This window comes from Protobothrops mucrosquamatus, unplaced genomic scaffold (assembly GCF_001527695.2).
Source record: "Protobothrops mucrosquamatus isolate PMUCROS unplaced genomic scaffold, P.Mucros_1.0 scaffold863, whole genome shotgun sequence".
NCBI lineage: Eukaryota > Metazoa > Chordata > Lepidosauria > Squamata > Viperidae > Protobothrops > Protobothrops mucrosquamatus.
This window is the reverse complement of record NW_015387118.1, coordinates 554579-571533: the sequence shown is the minus strand read 5'-3', so window position 1 is coordinate 571533 and position 16955 is coordinate 554579. Positions and strand designations below refer to the sequence as shown.

The following is a 16955-nucleotide window of genomic DNA, read 5'->3' as shown; positions in this document are numbered from 1 at the left end:
CTGTTGCTGAAGCCACAACTATTGGAAACACCTGCCTTCTCTTTTTAAACTCCAGGCTACATCGACTAGCTCGTGTCCAAAATAGGCCACTATCTCAGAAGTGAAACAAGCAGGTCATTAGAAGGGCAAGAATCTGAGAGGTCTCTGAAGATATGAGGAGGCAGATGCACAAACCTCCGAAGAGCTGTTTTGATTTGATGACTCATCCCATCTGCTCCCAGCCTACTGCAAACACCCATATACACACACATGGCTCTTTGCCGCCTCACGTGTCGCACCCAATATCGCTGCCATGAGGCCTGGCAGATCTGCCCCCTCTTCTGACCCACGTGCCGCTATACCGGTTTCCTTACCACTGTCCGGCAGGAAGCGGCAAATGGCCAGTTTTGGCACGACACGGCCATTTGCCGCCTCGCACATTGTGCCCAATGCCGCTGCCAGGCCTACCATGCATTAACTCTAACCCCCACTGCCCCCCAACCCTAACGGGAGATGGGAAGTCCTGGGGGAAAAAACAGAAAAACTTGGGTGGGGGGAAAAACAGGATAAAAATGAGGTCTGATGTCATTAAGGTTTCGAGGCTGACATTTGGCAGCTTGAACCTTTAGCTCCCTCCATAGATTTTCTATGGGATTAAGGTTTGGAGACTGGCTAGGCCATTCCAGGACCTTAATGTGCTTCTTCTTAAAGTCACTCCTTTGTTGCTTTAGCCGTGTGGTTTGGGTCATTGTCATGCTGGAATACCCATCCATCACCCATTTCCAATGCCCTGGTTGAGGGAAGGAGGTTCTCACCCAAGATTTGATGGTACATGGCCCTATCATCCCTTTGATGCAGTGAAGTTGTCCTATCCCTTTAGCAGAAAAACACCCCCAAAGCATGTTTCCACCTCCATGTTTGAGGGTGGGAATTGTGTTCTTGGGGTCATAGGCAGCATTCCTCTTCCTCCTCCAAACAGGGCAAGTTGAGTTGATGCCAAAGAGCTCAATTTTGGTCTCATCTGACCACAACGCTTTCACCCAGTTCTCCTCTGAATCATTCAATATTCATTGGCAAACTTTAGATGGGCCTATCTATACATGTGCTTTCTTGAGCAGGGGGACCTTGCGGGCACTCCAGGATTTCAGTCCTTCATGGTGTAGTGTGTTACCAATTATTTTCTGAGGGATTGTGGCCCCAGCTGCCTTGAGATCATTGACAAGATCCTCCCGTGTAGTTCTGGGCTGATTCCTCACCGTACTAATGATCACTGAAACTCCACGAGGTCAGATCATGCATGGAGCCCCAGACTGAGGGAAATTGACAGTTACTTTGTGTTTCTTCCATTTGCGAATAATCACACCAACTGTTGTCACCTTCTCACCAAACTGCTTGGCAATAGTCTTGTAACCCATTCCAGCCTTGTGTAAGACTACTATCTTGTCCCTGACATCCTTGGACAGCTCTTTGGTCTTGGCCATGGTGGAGAGTTTGGAATCTGATTGTTTCTGTGGACAGGTGCCTTTTATACAGGTAACAAGTTGAGATTAGGAGCACTCCGTTTAAGAGAGTGCTCCTAATCTCGGCTCATTACCTGTATAAAAGACACCTGGGAGCCAGAAATCTTGCTGATAGGGGATTAAATACTTATTCCACTCATTCAAATGCAAATCAATTTATAAGTTTTTAAAATGTGATTTTCTGGATTTTTGTTGTTGTTATTCTGTCTCACTATAAAAATAAACCTACCATTAAAATTATAGACTGATCATTTCTTTGTCAGTGGACAAACATACAAAATCAGCAGGGGATCAAATACTTTTTTCTCTCACTTTACATATGAATCAGAATTGTAAACCTTCATATGAGCAAAAGATGACTTTTATTCTTAGCTCAGACTAAGGGACATCCAGAGTTCTCCAGCATCAGTGAGCTTGAACCTGTGGCTGCCAATTTTGTTTAGCACTTTAACCACTACACCACTCTCCTCCTCCTCCAACTTTCAGCTTTTGATTTCTCTCTCTGCAATGATTTATGGAGAAAACATGCCTTGTTTTGACCATGAATTCTCCATTATAGGTAGTACTCAATTTACAGCCATTCATTTAACAACCATTCAAATTTACAATGTCACTGAAAAAAAGCGATGAGCAGTTCTTACACAACCATCGTACATCCCCCCTGGTGAAGAGATCAGAATTTAGGTGTTTGGGAAATGGCATGTATTTACAATAGTTGCAGTGTGTCAGGGTTACGTGAGTGCTATTTGCAACCTTCCAAGCCAGCTTCTGACAAACTCCATTGGGGAAGCCTAACAACCAGCAGTCACTCAGCCACTGCATTTTCTTAATGACAGTGGCAAAAAAATTGTTAAAATCAGGCATGACTCCTTATCAGCTGCTTTGCTTAACAACAAAAATTCTGACCACAGTTGTGATCATAACTCAAGGACTGCCTGTATTTGGCACTTCAAGGCTAATTTTTAATAAGGAATTTAGGACTTGCATGAGAGTTTGGTGTAGGTGTCCTTTTCTCTGCTGAAACTACATGATTTCAGGAAAACCATCTCTTTCGTTCCCTAATCATCAGATTAGAAAAGGAAGGGGGAGGATGGATAAATCCCGGATTCACACATATTGCATACGAAACAATTGTTGGCACAAGTGCAAGATGAAACAAATTCAAGTTTTCTGTAGGGTTACAAGCTTTTCCAAACCCACTGATCGTTCTCCAATGAACATCAGTAAGGCCAATTGAGGAATTGAAAGGCCATCCATACTGAACTGTGGTTTAAACCATAAATCTCCCCTAAAGCTGTCACTCTTCCTATAGCCCAAGAACATTCATGAAGACCAAAAACATTTTTTTCAGAAAGTTTATTGGACTACATGACAAGAGGTAATTCTTAAAAAGATTATAAATACAGGCACTTCAGTATGTAGGCCAAGATAATCCTAGTTAATTAAGACGTGGCATCATCTGACAGAGAGCTGACATCACTTTGTTATATTTATAAATGGTAGTGAGGAAAATCAACCAAAGATGGCAGTTCTTCTTTGGAGGTAGGAATATTTTGGCTACCACTTTCTGACTTGTATAGTTCATCAGGTAGATGTGCCTCTTTCCGGCATTGTCTGAAAACAACTAAAGTTGTTCTATGGCTACTTTGTGAGCTTCAAGTCCTTTCAACAAGGTCACCAGCTTTCTGCAGCTGGAGTGACCAATTCATGGCTGTAGGGTGAATCTACTGTTTTTCAGTCTGACACAATGTCGTAAAGCACAACTGGCTTTTATTTTAACACCACTTGATAGTAAAATTTCTCATAAGCCGTTCTCTTCTAAATACCATAAGCATGGAACCATTTTGGATTAAGGATGAAATGGGAACTACTACAAGTTTTCTCAGCTTTACAGTGGAATGTTTTCTTACTACCTTATCGAGCAATAATAGACAAATTTAACTGATAGATAGATGTTGCTAACCATTTCTCCAGAAATAACAAAAAATAATTTTGCTCATAACTTGCTTATAACCAGAGGGAAATGCAGTTTTTGGACATGCAGAAACAGGTGCTGAATGATCCTGGAAAAAAACAGGTAAATTGGTGGAGGACAGGGAAAGTGACATGATAGCAAAGTTCAGAATTCAGAATGGAGAGAACTACCAGGAAAAAAAATTAGGAGAAAAAACTGATTTGGCAGTTTTAAGCATCAGTGTCTTCCTCTAGAAAAAGCACCCATTGTTTTCTTTCATTTGAGGTGCAAAATGGCTTTAATTGAAAATGAAAGGGATACTTTGAAAATCTGATCAGCGTTAAGCAGACTTCAAATCGTTCCTTAAGTCAAGGATTATCTATATATCTTCATTGTATTTACAAGATTGCAATTCTTAGTTCTATCATTTCCTTCAAATACATTCTCTATCCAGAAAATCATCATGTTCTATTCTCTCTTGAATATCATTTTCTGACCTCTATTGGATTTTAATTATTTTAGTCTTTTTCACTCTAGAGCAGACATGTCAAACTCGCGGTGTCATATGACATCGTGCAATGTATCGGGACGATTTTCCCATTGCTGGCAATGAGGTGGGCGCTGCCTTCGCATGACGCGTTCGGCCCGCGGGCTGGCAGTTTGACACCCCTGCTCTAGAGGAACTAAATACTGAATCGAGATTCAAGTGACATGTATTTTAAAAAGGTTCATTCAAATTACTTGCTTTTAATGTGAGAGGAAAGGGAAATAAATCACGTTAACCTATCTTCTAAAAGTAATTAGATATTCTGGATAAGCCTGAGCATCATGAAAAATAACAAACATTGATGGTCGATTCATGTTGTCAGTTACACTGTCGTATATGTCAAACCCGCCATTATTTTTGGATGGAGGTATAATCTGTCCGGATCTTCCAATACAATAATCTCCTGTCAGAACACGGCCAACGTACATATATTTTCTGCCATTTGCATCTGGCGGGGCGTATGTGTCCTGAGCAGAATAATTTGAGCAGACGGCAAAATAGGTCCCATTACCAATCACTGCAGCTGAAACCAAGAAAAAAAAGGTATAAAACATAAAAGATATTGAAAAAATAAACAATGGAAAACATCAGTATTTGTATTTCATCTTTAAGTGATGATTATCTAGCCCAGGGATAGGCAACCTCGGCTCTTTTATGACTCGTGGACTTCAACTCCCAGAATTCCTGAGCCAGCCATGCTGAGGGGAAAGGGAGAGGTTTCCAAGCTGATCCATGGTGGCTCAGGAATTCTGGGAGTTGAAGTCCACGAGTCATAAAAGAGCCGAGGTTGCCTACCCCTGATCTAGCCAGTTATATTTCTAAAAAAGTCACCTATTGTGTTGTTCATTTAGACACACCAAATTGATTGAAAGGGATCTGAAACCTCTTATTTTAGGAAGATCAAACAGTACATTGTAAGCAGGAAGTTGCAAAATTGAGTTGTCACCACTACCACTTTTTGTGAAAAATAAGAACCTGATGGCCTTTTCCATCCTCCTCAAAACTCCTCAAAACCTTTTGCACCCTCAATCCATCCACTGAGCAGAAAGAGATTCTGAGCATTCAGCAGCCACAATCCTATTGACTCAAGAGAATAGAAAAGGAATACTATTTTTCCCTCTGAGCTGACAACCTGATGGACCCAAGATTCCCTTGAGAGAAAATAAAACTCTGTGTATGAACTCTTCTCACCGCATTGCCCGGTGTGATAATGCAACTGCTTGTGTGAGTCCCTCTCTTTGTGTATTGAGTCTGCACAGCTCCCAGAAAGGGGCCACTCAAACCAACCCAGTGTGCCTAAGAGTTTGCAGATGTTGGTAGAGTTTTTCTCTCATGAGAGTTTTAATACTTTTATGAGGTATCTCTTTTATCATTGTTTCAGCCACTTTGATTCTAAATGCCGTTTTATAATAAGTTTTTGTTGCCTTTTAAAGAGGGTTATTACAGCACAAAGCTCTTCTCTTAGGATTTAAGCTTTACTTTTCTTTTGACAGTGTATTCCTTTCAGCAAGTCTTTTTTTTCTGTAGGAATTTTTTTTTAAATCAGATTCTTCAGTAAACCTTGCAAGCTGCCCCTACAGAAGGGAAGGGAGGCAGGGAAAGGGAGAGGATGCTGTTGGGCTGTATAAAGATCTTTATACATCTTTGAAACATAGTGCTTTATGTCATATTCCCTTATATCTGCTTGGAAGGATCTTACCATTCTTTCCAGCATAACTGCGGTTAAAGCCAGTCTGGTAAATTGGCACCACTGTGGAAAAGGGAGTCCCATGGAAAAGGATCTTCTCATTGTTTCCATGCCCATTCTGTGTATCTATTTGCTTTTTCTTGACTTGATAGGCTTGCCAGAGGTAAGGATTCTGTACCCTTTCAATCTACAAAGATTGCAAAGGTAAAACGTTATTATTCATTTACCAGTATCATTCCCTGCTATATAATATCTGTATTCATCTCCCGTGAATTTTATCATTCTCCCTTGGTGACTATGCTAAGATTAGAAATAAACAATCTGAGAAGAAAGGTCGCAATGGAGAATTGGCAAGGAGAGTCTCTACGGTTGCTGGAATTGGGTATGTCTAGTTTAACGAAGAGAAGGACGAGGGGGGACATGATAGCAGTGTTCCAATATCTCAGGGGCTGCCACAAAGAAGAGGGAGTCAAGCTATTCTCCAAAGCACCTGAAGGCAGGACAAGAAGCAACGGGTGGAAGCTGATCAAGGAGAGAAGCAACCTAGAACTAAGGAGAAACTTCCTGACAGTTAGAACAATTAACCAGTGGAACAACCTGCCTCCAGAAGCGGTGAATGCTCCAACACTGGAAGTTTTTAAGAAGAGACTGGACAGCCATTTGTCTGAAATGGTGCAGGGTTCCTGCCTGAGCAGTGGGTTGGACTCGATGACCTCCAAGGTCCCTTCCAACTTTATTATTATTATTATTATTATTATTATTATTATTATTATTATTATTATTATTAATTATTAAACAAGCATAGGACTGTGTTTATTTATTTTTATTTATTAAATTTATATAACTGCCTATGTCACTGCTGTACTGTTGAATTTTTTTAAAAACCTTGAACAAAAACAGCATTATGGAAAGGCCAGTGACGTCACTGCTATCATATCTGGGTAAAACTTCAGAAAATGCCCCTCACGAACATCAAGATTCAGTGAATTATATTCCTTTTGGAATGCTTTTCCTATTGCTAAACTCAAAATGGGGCAGATATATGCAAAAGTAATCATTGTAGATCTAGGTTTATTATGGCCACCACTTGGAAGTATGGAAGAGGGAATTACTGAGACAGCAGCAGGAAGTTTCATTTGTCAGTATTGGGCTGCTTTGTGGTCAGAAGACATTTGTTGGTGGAGAAAGTAAGTGTCAGCAAGGACTGTTAAGCGTTGTGACCCAATTCACAAGTAGATGTAGCAGACCATGAACTGTGGAGGACATGGAGAGCATTCAACAGTCTAATGCAGGGGTGTCGAACTTGATTTCATTGAGGGCGGCATCAGGATTGTGGTTGAACTTGGGGGGTGGGGGGGCACAGTGGGGTTAGGGGTGGCCAGGATGAGCATGGCCAGTTAAATGTTGCTCATGTCAGAGGGCACCTGTGGTGGCCCGGGCGGGGCTGGGAGAGATCCATCGTCTCCAGCCGAGGAAAGCGAGACCAGGATGAGCACTATACCCTTGTCCACCAGAGGAGCCTTGCTGTCCCTCTCAGGCCATGCAGAGGACCCCCCCAGTGATGCAGGCTGCCTGGAGCCCTGGGCGGTGGAGGGCAAGCGCCCAGTCCAGCCTTTCCCAAGGGGGCGCCCGGCTGTGCTTACTTCCTCCTCAAGGCTGCTGCTGATTGGCTCACTCTCCTTGGCCAAGTTGCTCATGGTGTGTGTGGGAGGGCAAAATATGTGGGTCAGAGAGAGGTCCACTCTCTCTCCCTGTGAGGAGACCCGGCTTTGTAACCAAAGCATCCTCAGCAATAGGGAGACCACCAAGAGAGGTCAGGAAGAAGGGACAAGGGGATGGAAAAAGGGCAGCAGGGCTGGTTGTGGCCAAGTGCTAAGGCAGGACTTCCCTCAGACCCTTCCCCCCTCTCATTATAATCTTCCTTCCTTCCTCCCTTTTTTCCCTCCCTCCTTCCCTCCCACCTCCCTTCCTTCCTTCCTCCCACCCACCCTCCCTCCCTCCCTTCTCATTCTCATCTCTTTCCTTCCTCCGCGCTTAGGAAGGGGTGATGGGAGGGGGAAAGATTGCCAGCGTTGCCAGTGTCTGTGCTGCCGCCGGCTGTCACTATCCCACGTGGGCGGGGCTGGTCCCGGTGAAAGGGAAGCCTCATGGCTGTGAGGCTAGGTCAGCTAGCGGGCCATGGAGATGCTGGTGGGACGGGGGTGGGTGGGGTGGCGCTGATCTACAGTCTGGTTGTGTCCATCAAAGCCAGAACACGCTCAGTCTTAGATCCACGGGGCAGCCCTGGAACTAGTGAGGAGCTGCCCCGCCGCTTCTGCCCCGCCCCCTGCGTGTGCACACAGGAGACGACCAGCGCTGGTGTCCTGGGTGAAATCAGCCTGTGGGGCAAGACAGCCAGCAGGGACACTGGACCTCGCCTACTCACCGTCTCTTGTGTGTATGCCCAGGGGGCGGGGGGGGGGCCGCCCGTCACTGGTTCCAGGGCTGCCCCATGGATCTAAGGTTGAGCACTTTCTGGCTTTGAAGGCTGGCACCAGGTTGTAGATCAGTGCCCAGTTGGCCTGGGCCGGGCCGAGGTGCCGCTGGCCAATCCTTTGCTGTTTTCAGAGCAGGTCCCTGGACCAGACGGAACCACGTGGCAGGCCAGATCCGGCCCGTGGGCCTTGTGTTTGACATGTCTGGTCCAATGCAATGCAGACTGCAATGATTAAGGATCCTTGGTGGCACAATGGTTAAATTGCAGTATTGCAGGCAAACTCTGCTCACAGCCTGGAGTTCGATCCTTATGGGGCTCAAGGTTGACTCAGCCGTCTATCCTTCTGAGGTCGGTAAAATGAGGACCCAGATTGTTGGGGGCAATATGCTGACAATGTAAACTACTCAGAGTGCTGTAAAGCACTATGGAGTGGTATATAATCTGTTATTGCTATTGTTACTACCTGACCTCCTGATTAAAAGCTTTATTTTTTAGATTGTAAAATTGTGAAAGAATATGAACACTCTTCAACTATTCTAGCTCTTTTCTCTTTCCTCTCTTTTACACTCCAGCGATATAGATACAGGATGTATTTGAATATTCTCACTTTCAGGATGTTACATATTATCCTACTTAATTCTTTTCCCAAGTGAAGGTATTATCAACTCTTGAGCCAATTGTGTAGCCAATCATTGATGGTCAACACCACTCAAGAACTCAAAACAGAAACCCGCTGGTGTTCTACAAGATATAAAGTTGTGAAATACAAGTGGCCCTTTTCAGCTGGGTGACTTTGGGCCAGTCACTCTTTCTCAGCCAAAACCCAGCTCACAGCTAGCAGTCAAATGCCAGGATCCCAAATCCCTACCCACATCGACACCAAACACCACCAGTTCGATTGGAAATCGAATCATCGGCCATGCTACCACTCGCCATGTTCGTGAGTTCATCAAAGCCTGCCACTCCATAAGCAGCTCCATCAACAGACATATTAATCTACAACCAGCCTATGAACACTTCAGAATTCAAATCAATCGCACAGCCCTCAAACAACCCACGCAAGCCCCTCTCCCCCTCAGTTTACTATCTTCCAATAACCCTGACCTGATGTAATCTCCCCATCACCAGCCTCTCACTGATGACTCACCATTGACCCACTGATAATTCACACTAACAACCCTGAAGTATCCTCCCCATCACAAGACCCTCACTTGACACACCCACACCTGAAGCCCTTATAAACAGGATGTCAACGCTGTGACAATTAAGAAATTGCAGCCATTTTACCTTTTACTTTACTTGTGCTTTTTCTGTTGCTTGGCATTTTCAGATGTAGAAGGGGGGAAGGGAGGAATGCTTGAACTTTTTAGGTTAGCCTAAACCAGGGGTAGGCAACCTTGGCTCTTTTATGACTTGTGGACTTCAACTCCCAGAATTCCTCAGCCAGCATGGCTGGCTCAGGAATTCTGGGAGTTGAAATCCAGAGTCATAAAAAGCCAAGGTTGCCTACCCCTGGCCTAAACAATTGCAACTGGGTGAGCTTCAAGGTCAATTCTAGATAAAGTTTTGGTGGGCTGAAAAGTGGGGAGGATTTTAGATTAATTGGTGAATGTGATTTATGACGGCCTTTCTGGGGTGGGAATTGCAACTTGTTATTTTGTTATCAGGGGGAGAGAACTTTAGTCTTGGGTTCAACTATGTAAGCTCCCGAGACTTTGTTTCCTGAATAAAATGCTCTTTAAGGAAGAAATCCTTGCCTTGAAGTTCTTTTAATTAGTTTCATCTATCGGAACCATGAAACATGAGAGTACTGACACAGACATCCCCTAAATGCCGCTGAAGATGTTACCTAGCCTGGTAATGAAACGTTCAGAAATCAACCCACAAGCTTGGAGAATGAACCTTCACCTTCACCACCTCACAGGTTGGTTGTTGTGGGGAAAATAGGAGAAGGAAGGTGTGTTGTGGTTATTTGCTTCCTTAAGCTCAGATCAAATGTTACCTTTTCAATTGTGAATGTAGGGCAGCCAATCCGGAATATCTTTTCAATGTTCTTATATTCGCCTGCTGTGGGCTGTAGTGGAACCAGTTTGACATGATTTCCTTTCATATCTTCCCAATGTTCAGGACGATGTTCTAATAGTTTGCCTGAAAAATAAACATTTTGTTAAAGTAGTAACATAACCCACCAGAAAATAGCACTATGCCTAAGTTTGAAATCAATGGGATTTGCAATTATCTCCCCTTATGCTAAACATTACATTTATTGCTAAAATCTTCACCGTGGTTTGGCAACCCTGCACAGGATAACTTTCTTTCATCATCACAACTGTCCCATCAGCACTCACAAACCACGTTTCCCCAAAAATGAGACCTGGTCTTTTTTTTTTTTTGCTTCCAAAAGAGGCACCCGGTGTTATTTTTGGGGGAGAGGGTGTCTTCACCTGCAGCTCTGACAGCCCCACCCAGCCGGCCCACTTCTTCTGCGTCGTCCCCCGGCCTGCATTTTGCAGTCAGAGGCCTTTCCGGAAGGCTTCTGCAGCTGAGAAACAAATTATGGAATCCGGAAGGCCTCTGACTGTGAAATGCAGACCGGGGGATGACACAGAAGAAGTGGGCAGAGAGGAAAGGCAGGCAGGCTGCAATAGTAAGTGGGGTGCGTGGTGCATGAGAAAGCTCCACCCACCACCACCACCCTAGCTTGATTTTTAGGCGTGCCCCTTGTCCCAAAACTAGGGCTTATTTTTGGGGTAGGCCTTATATTAGGCCCACCCCCCAAAAATCAAGCTAGGGCTTATTTTCAGGATAGGTCTTAATTTGGGGAAAACACAGGAAGTAGCATGAGTCTTAAGAGCCATGGTGGCGCAGAGGTTAGAATGCAGTACTGTAGGCTAAATCATTGCTCACTCCATGAGTTCGATTCTATAAAACTCAAGGCTGACTCAATTAAGATAATTTAGATTTTTTGCAAACATTGCAGATTTTTTTCAGAAACTGGCTATCATAGTGGACATGTTCAATTTCAAAAGACATACTCAACAACCCTCTACTCCAATAGAGATGCTCTCAGCCACTGCTTCCTGTCCCCATTTTTTTATACTACAAATATGCCTCAACTGCTTACAATGAAATCCAAATACATTCTCACAAATAAAGATGATTCTAGAGTCTGGAAGATATATCACCTTCCCATTGATTCTGATTCTTTTTAAAGAAAAAAGTTAAAAACCTTCAAATTCAAATGGAGAAGGAAGCCTGATATGGGCCAAGAAAGATGTCTCCAGACACGGTGGAAGTCACAAGCATTGTATCAACTTATTCACTGATTCCTTCACTTTGGGGAAAGGAATACTGTAGTGCCAATTCCTACCAAATAGTGAAAACAAGCCTAAAATTCTGGCTGGAAAATGAACACATGGGACACCTGCTCTACACATGAACAAGTCTTGCACATCCAGTATGGAACTGACAGTCATGTTTTGATGCCAATCATACAAATGGTCTGTTCACTTTAATTTAAAACAAATTCCATGTGATACACCCACATTCATCTGTCTTGTACCCTTGCCCTACCCCATTTGCGCCCTTTTTAAAGCATGGGGAGATTTTCGACAGGTGACCAAAGCAGTAATCTAGCCACTAATCCAACCTCAGTTATTTAAGATGTTCATTACCTTCATCCTTTCCAACACGTTTAATTTTCATACTTTTTCCTTGGCTATCTACAACACACATCTTGTTCAGGTCAGCTGTGTACTTCTGTCCCCGAATTTGGACCTGAATTTGTCCCTTTTTGCTGATTTTAGCATCTTCTAAATCAAGGTTACTTAATGTATTGAAAGGTAGAAAGGCATTTCCATTTGCACAATACTGCCACTCAACCAAAACTTTAACAAGTTCTGCCTTGGATTTCTTTTCCTGGTCAGCTTTAAGTGTTTTTAATAGGTTCTGAATTTCTGTGAAAGCAGTGAGGACATCCCGGGGGATTCCAGATACCAAAATAAAAGGAGGAGACTCCGTCTTGTTCAGATGGATGGCAATATGCAATCTTTTCTGGAGATCATTCAGCCTCTTGATTTCGGCATCAGCAAACGTGTCGATCAACTCATCAACAATGTGATTTTCTGTCTGTTCCTTGAAAATCAATTTCCTTAGCCAGGCTTCAGCCTCTTCCACATTTTTCTTGTTTTCGCCACATATCTCAAAAGATGACGTCTCAATCTTCTTTTCCAACACTATAAATTTTTTCTTTTTAGCAGGTGACTTCCAACCAGTTACAAATGCTATAAGCAAAAGGGAAATTCTGTTAAGTGCACACTCAGTGGGAACAAAATTGGAAAAGAACATTCACAGTAAATGAACTCACTACTTTAAACTTGCCTTTAATCTTAGAAAGCACAGATTCGGAAGTGGGCAATGCCCGACCTTCTTTATTTTTCAAAATGGTAGAAAATGATTTTTGCATATGTGGCTGAAAAACAACAACTTTAACAAGTTTCAAGTATCGAGGCAACTGTTTTCCTGCAAAGTCAGCAACTGCACTGATGATATCATCAGCTGCTTCGTCAGGACTCCCTCTTCTTTGACCTGTATCAGATACAACAGAGAAAACTCAACAAAATATACTTAGTATTTATTACAATGAGGGACTCAAAGCAAGGCTGGGCCAGCCATGCCTTTTCAGATATCGGACTACAATTTTCATCATCCTTAACTGCTGGTCATTCAAGCTATGATTCAAGAATATGCAAGAATCTTACATTTGGAAGGCCACTGGTACTTTACTTGTGAGTTGCTAACATTTGCTATATAGCATTACCCTCATATATTCCCACAAATCAAGATGTGCATTTTTAAAACAGCCAATCAGTCAATCAGAATATTGCCTACTTCCCTTATAGAATGGGTATGTACCATGAATTTAATTTACTTCTTGCCTTTATTTCATCACTGGCGTCAAGCTTAGCCTTTAGAGCAGGGGTCCCCAAACTTGACATAAGACTTGTGGACTTCCAACTTCCAGAATTCTTAGCCACCATTTCCTGATGAGGGATGCTCGCCTAAAGAACCAGCTATTTTCCCACTTTGCCCTTGGGAGAGGTTTATACGGTTCAGTCACTGGTAGTACCCTCAAAAAAAGGCCCCTCCATAGATCTACATGAGTGGGCAGATCTTTTGTAGTCAGGACTTCAGTTTTAATAGTTTTCAGTATGAGAGATCTAGGAAATTGATACATTGCACTATCATGAGTGTTTGGATTCAAAATAAGTGGGGGCAATGGAGGTCTACTTGGGGAAAATGTTGAAATCTGGATTGCAATCCCCAATCCACCCCTTTTATATGTGCACTGATACTGCACAAACATATATATATATATATATGCAAGAGGTGGAGAACAGGTTGCAACATCCTTGCACAATTTATTTTTAATTCTAATAGAATCTCCAGATTCAACAGACACCTCTGGTCTGCAAACTGCATGCAAAATCTGTGGGACTTTTTTTCTTCTCTGTGGACTTCTGTTTGGGCTTTTGTTTACCATGCTAGTTTTAGCCCCTATTGTTTCTTAAATGTGTTAAGTGAATTACAGTATAGAATTTGTACAGCTGAATTACTGTGCTGTCCATGTAAAGAATGAAGCTGATTTTCAACAATTAAACTTCTCAGATAAGGCTGTGTTATGCAGCATGATCCATAACAATCTGTAATGAGGTGAAATGTTGACAATACACTTCATGATACTATGACATATCTAATGCAAGTCATCCCTTTGTATCATCATTTTCTCTTCTGTTCCCTCTCAGTTTGCCTATGATGTGCTGAGTCTGGGTTCAAAAGATCACAAGAGGAGTAATAGACCATGGTTATTAACTTTAGATCTAAGATAAAAGCCTGAAAGCAGGATGAAGACAACAACAAAGACAAGTTAAATCTCATCCAAGGCAAGCTTGAAGTCCCAAGGATTTCATGGACACCTTCATGAAGTTTTCTTAAGAGCAATACATGAAGAGTTTGCCACTGCATTTTTATAGGACAGGAGTGTCAAACTGCCGGCCTCTGGGCCGGTTGCATCATACGGAAGCCACGTCACCCCATTGCTGGCAATGGAAAAAAAGCCGCGATACATCGTGATACATCACATGATGTGGCGAGTTTGACACCCTGTTCTAGGATGTTATTTCAACTTCTAAGTATAGCCTACAGTTCTGTTATTCCCTAAGAGCCTCTGGTCGAAGTCCTAAACACACCAAGGGGACTGCAGTCTGCACAATAATGGAAGTCATGAAGGAGTCAACTGTAACAAAACAGAAGGTCAGAGATTGATCCTACTTCATTTTGAGGATGGGAATATAGGGGAATTTCATCTCCTTTGTCATATTTAAACACAGCAGAACATTGGAACTTTTCCATACATGGCAAATCCACTGCAACAGTTCACATTTTCTATTCAGGAGCTAATTTAGGAGACTGTCACTAGGATTTAGGACATAGGCTCCTCCTTAATTAAAGCTTTATTCTGGAAAAGCACAAATGATTATCTAGGAGGGGCGGGGGAATACAAACCTGTTCCAATTACAGGGAAGGCTACAGAGACATACTGTTTTGCTTCACATTCCTGAAGAACTTTGGAGACCAGAGGTTTGATGCTGGAGCAAGGAGCCAGGTGGATAATTTTTTTACAGGTTAGTTTGCCATTCTGTGTTGTTACAAATCCATTGTGAGGCTGAGAGGCTGGAAAAATGAAAATGATAACTTCTCCATGAACTATATCCTTGGCATACAGCCTACTACATTCAGTGGAGGTAGAGGTATCTATACATACATTTCTTAAGGGAGAGCACCAACTATAAACTCGGACAACTGCTCGCCCTTTGTTGCCTATTGCAAAGACATTTTTGGCACATTGCCGAAAAATTGGGTGTTCTTTTTAAAGTCAAATTGTACAAATACAGCCTTCTTTGGCACATGCAAAGAAAATAAGGAAAACTCTTTATGTTTTCCTCTCTTTTTCTCACTTATGGTCAAAGACTATAATACATCAGAAGTGCAGCTAGATAAGCAGGTTCTGATTGTTTCCAAAACCTGCTCCTCTATCTTCATAAATATTCTGGTGGGAAGTTACCCTCAGAAGCTGGAGATGGTGCTATTAGGATACCTATTCCTAATAGCACCATCTCTTCCTTGTCATCTAATTCCAAGGAACCACATGATCCTTTTAAACATTACCTATGTCCAATATTCTGATCACCAGACTTTGGTGATCAGATAACCTCCAAATGTGGTGCACGTCAGGCTAACTAACGAGACGTGGCAGGTATAACAACATTGCTTAAATCTGCATCTCTGTCTTCAGTTAGATCAGACATGTCAAACTCAAGGCCCATGGGCCAGATCCAGACCGTGATGTGTTTAGATCTGGCCCGCAAGCAGACTAGTAGGAGGAGATGATTGAGTATGTAGCGAGGGGGTGAGCTGAAGCGGGGGCAGCACCAGAGAGGCCTGGGGGAAGAGTCAGCTGAAGCTGCGGTGTTGCTGGGGTTCTGCTGAGTCCCTGGGACCAGCGTGCACGGCTCCAGCTGATCGGGGCTTCCGATGACCTGGGGTGGCCAGCAGCCACATATAGTCTTCAGGGGAAGAGTCAGTTGGAGCTGCAGGGCTGCTGGGGCTTGGCAGAGACCCCAAAATCAGCACACGCAGCTCCAGCTGATGAGCACTGCGTGAAAAGGCCAGCCAGGCAGTGAGTGAACGCATGGGGGAGGAGAGGAGAGGATATTAAAGGAGGGGTTTTGAGGGGGAAGGAGGAGGAGTGAGGGGGGAGAGAAGGTTATTGGAAGGAGAGATGTCAATGGGGCAAGCCTGAGGGAGAGAAAGGGATAGGAGAGGAGAGGCTTCTGTGGGGCAAGCCTGAGGAAGAGAAGGGGATAGAATAGGAGAGAGAAGGGGATAGGATAGGAGAGGCTTCTGTGTGGCAAGCCTAAGGGAGAGAAGGGACAGCAACTGCCCTTTAAGGGCAACCATAATGCTGATGTGGCCCTCAACGAAACTGAGTTTTGACTGTGTTAGAAGAAAGAATAACAATGGAGATATTAGAGGCTATAAAATGACAAAAAAATGGGAAAACACCAGGCCCAGATGGGCTACCGGCGGAACTTTATAAAAATCTACAAGATACATTAAGCGAACCACTGAAAGATGTTTGTAATGGACTATCGTTAGAGGCCAAACTTCCAAATACATGGATAGAAGCAAATATTACGCTGATACCAAAAGAAGATTCAGACTTGACGTATATTAAGAACTATAGACAGATTTCATTACTCAATGTGGATTACAAATTTTTTACTTCAATAATGGCAGAGAGATTGAAAAAATACTTAGTTGAATTTATACATCCAGATCAAAACGGCTTTTTACCAAAGAGACAAATTAAAAACAATTTAAGGGTGATAATGGACGTATTAGAATACTATGAATTACATCCAGGGAAACAATTAGCATTAGTGTTTTTAGACGCCCAAAAGGCATTTGATAATGTTTCTTGGCAATTTATGGTTCAGCAATTACAAATAATGGATTTTGGAAAGAATTTTATAAATATGATAAAAACAATATATAGCAACCAGACAGCAAAAGTGATAGTGAATGGAGATTATACTGAGAGCTTTGAGATAAGAAAAGGTATGAGACAAGGGTGTCCACTATCCCCATTATTATTTATCTTTACTTTGGAAGTGCTAAACAGAAGGATAAGACAGGAACAGAAATTAAAGGATTGAAAATAAAAGATGAAA

General features: G+C 42.8%; 1 protein-coding gene across 1 annotated transcript in view; it reads right to left on the bottom strand.

Annotated features, from left to right (window-relative positions):
• Nucleotides 1-4118: 4118 nt before the first annotated feature.
• The window catches only part of LOC107290277 (protein mono-ADP-ribosyltransferase PARP14), a 34864-nt gene continuing 22027 nt past the window's right edge, over nucleotides 4119-16955 (bottom strand). The window contains exons 12-17 of the mRNA XM_029284717.1: nucleotides 14728-14895; nucleotides 12515-12750; nucleotides 11838-12426; nucleotides 10166-10311; nucleotides 5700-5874; nucleotides 4119-4523 (exon numbers count right to left, since the gene is read on the bottom strand). Of these exons, the coding sequence (XP_029140550.1) occupies nucleotides 4237-4523; nucleotides 5700-5874; nucleotides 10166-10311; nucleotides 11838-12426; nucleotides 12515-12750; nucleotides 14728-14895 (1601 nt within the window). The 3' untranslated portion in view covers nucleotides 4119-4236. The remainder of the gene's footprint in view (nucleotides 4524-5699; nucleotides 5875-10165; nucleotides 10312-11837; nucleotides 12427-12514; nucleotides 12751-14727; nucleotides 14896-16955) is intronic.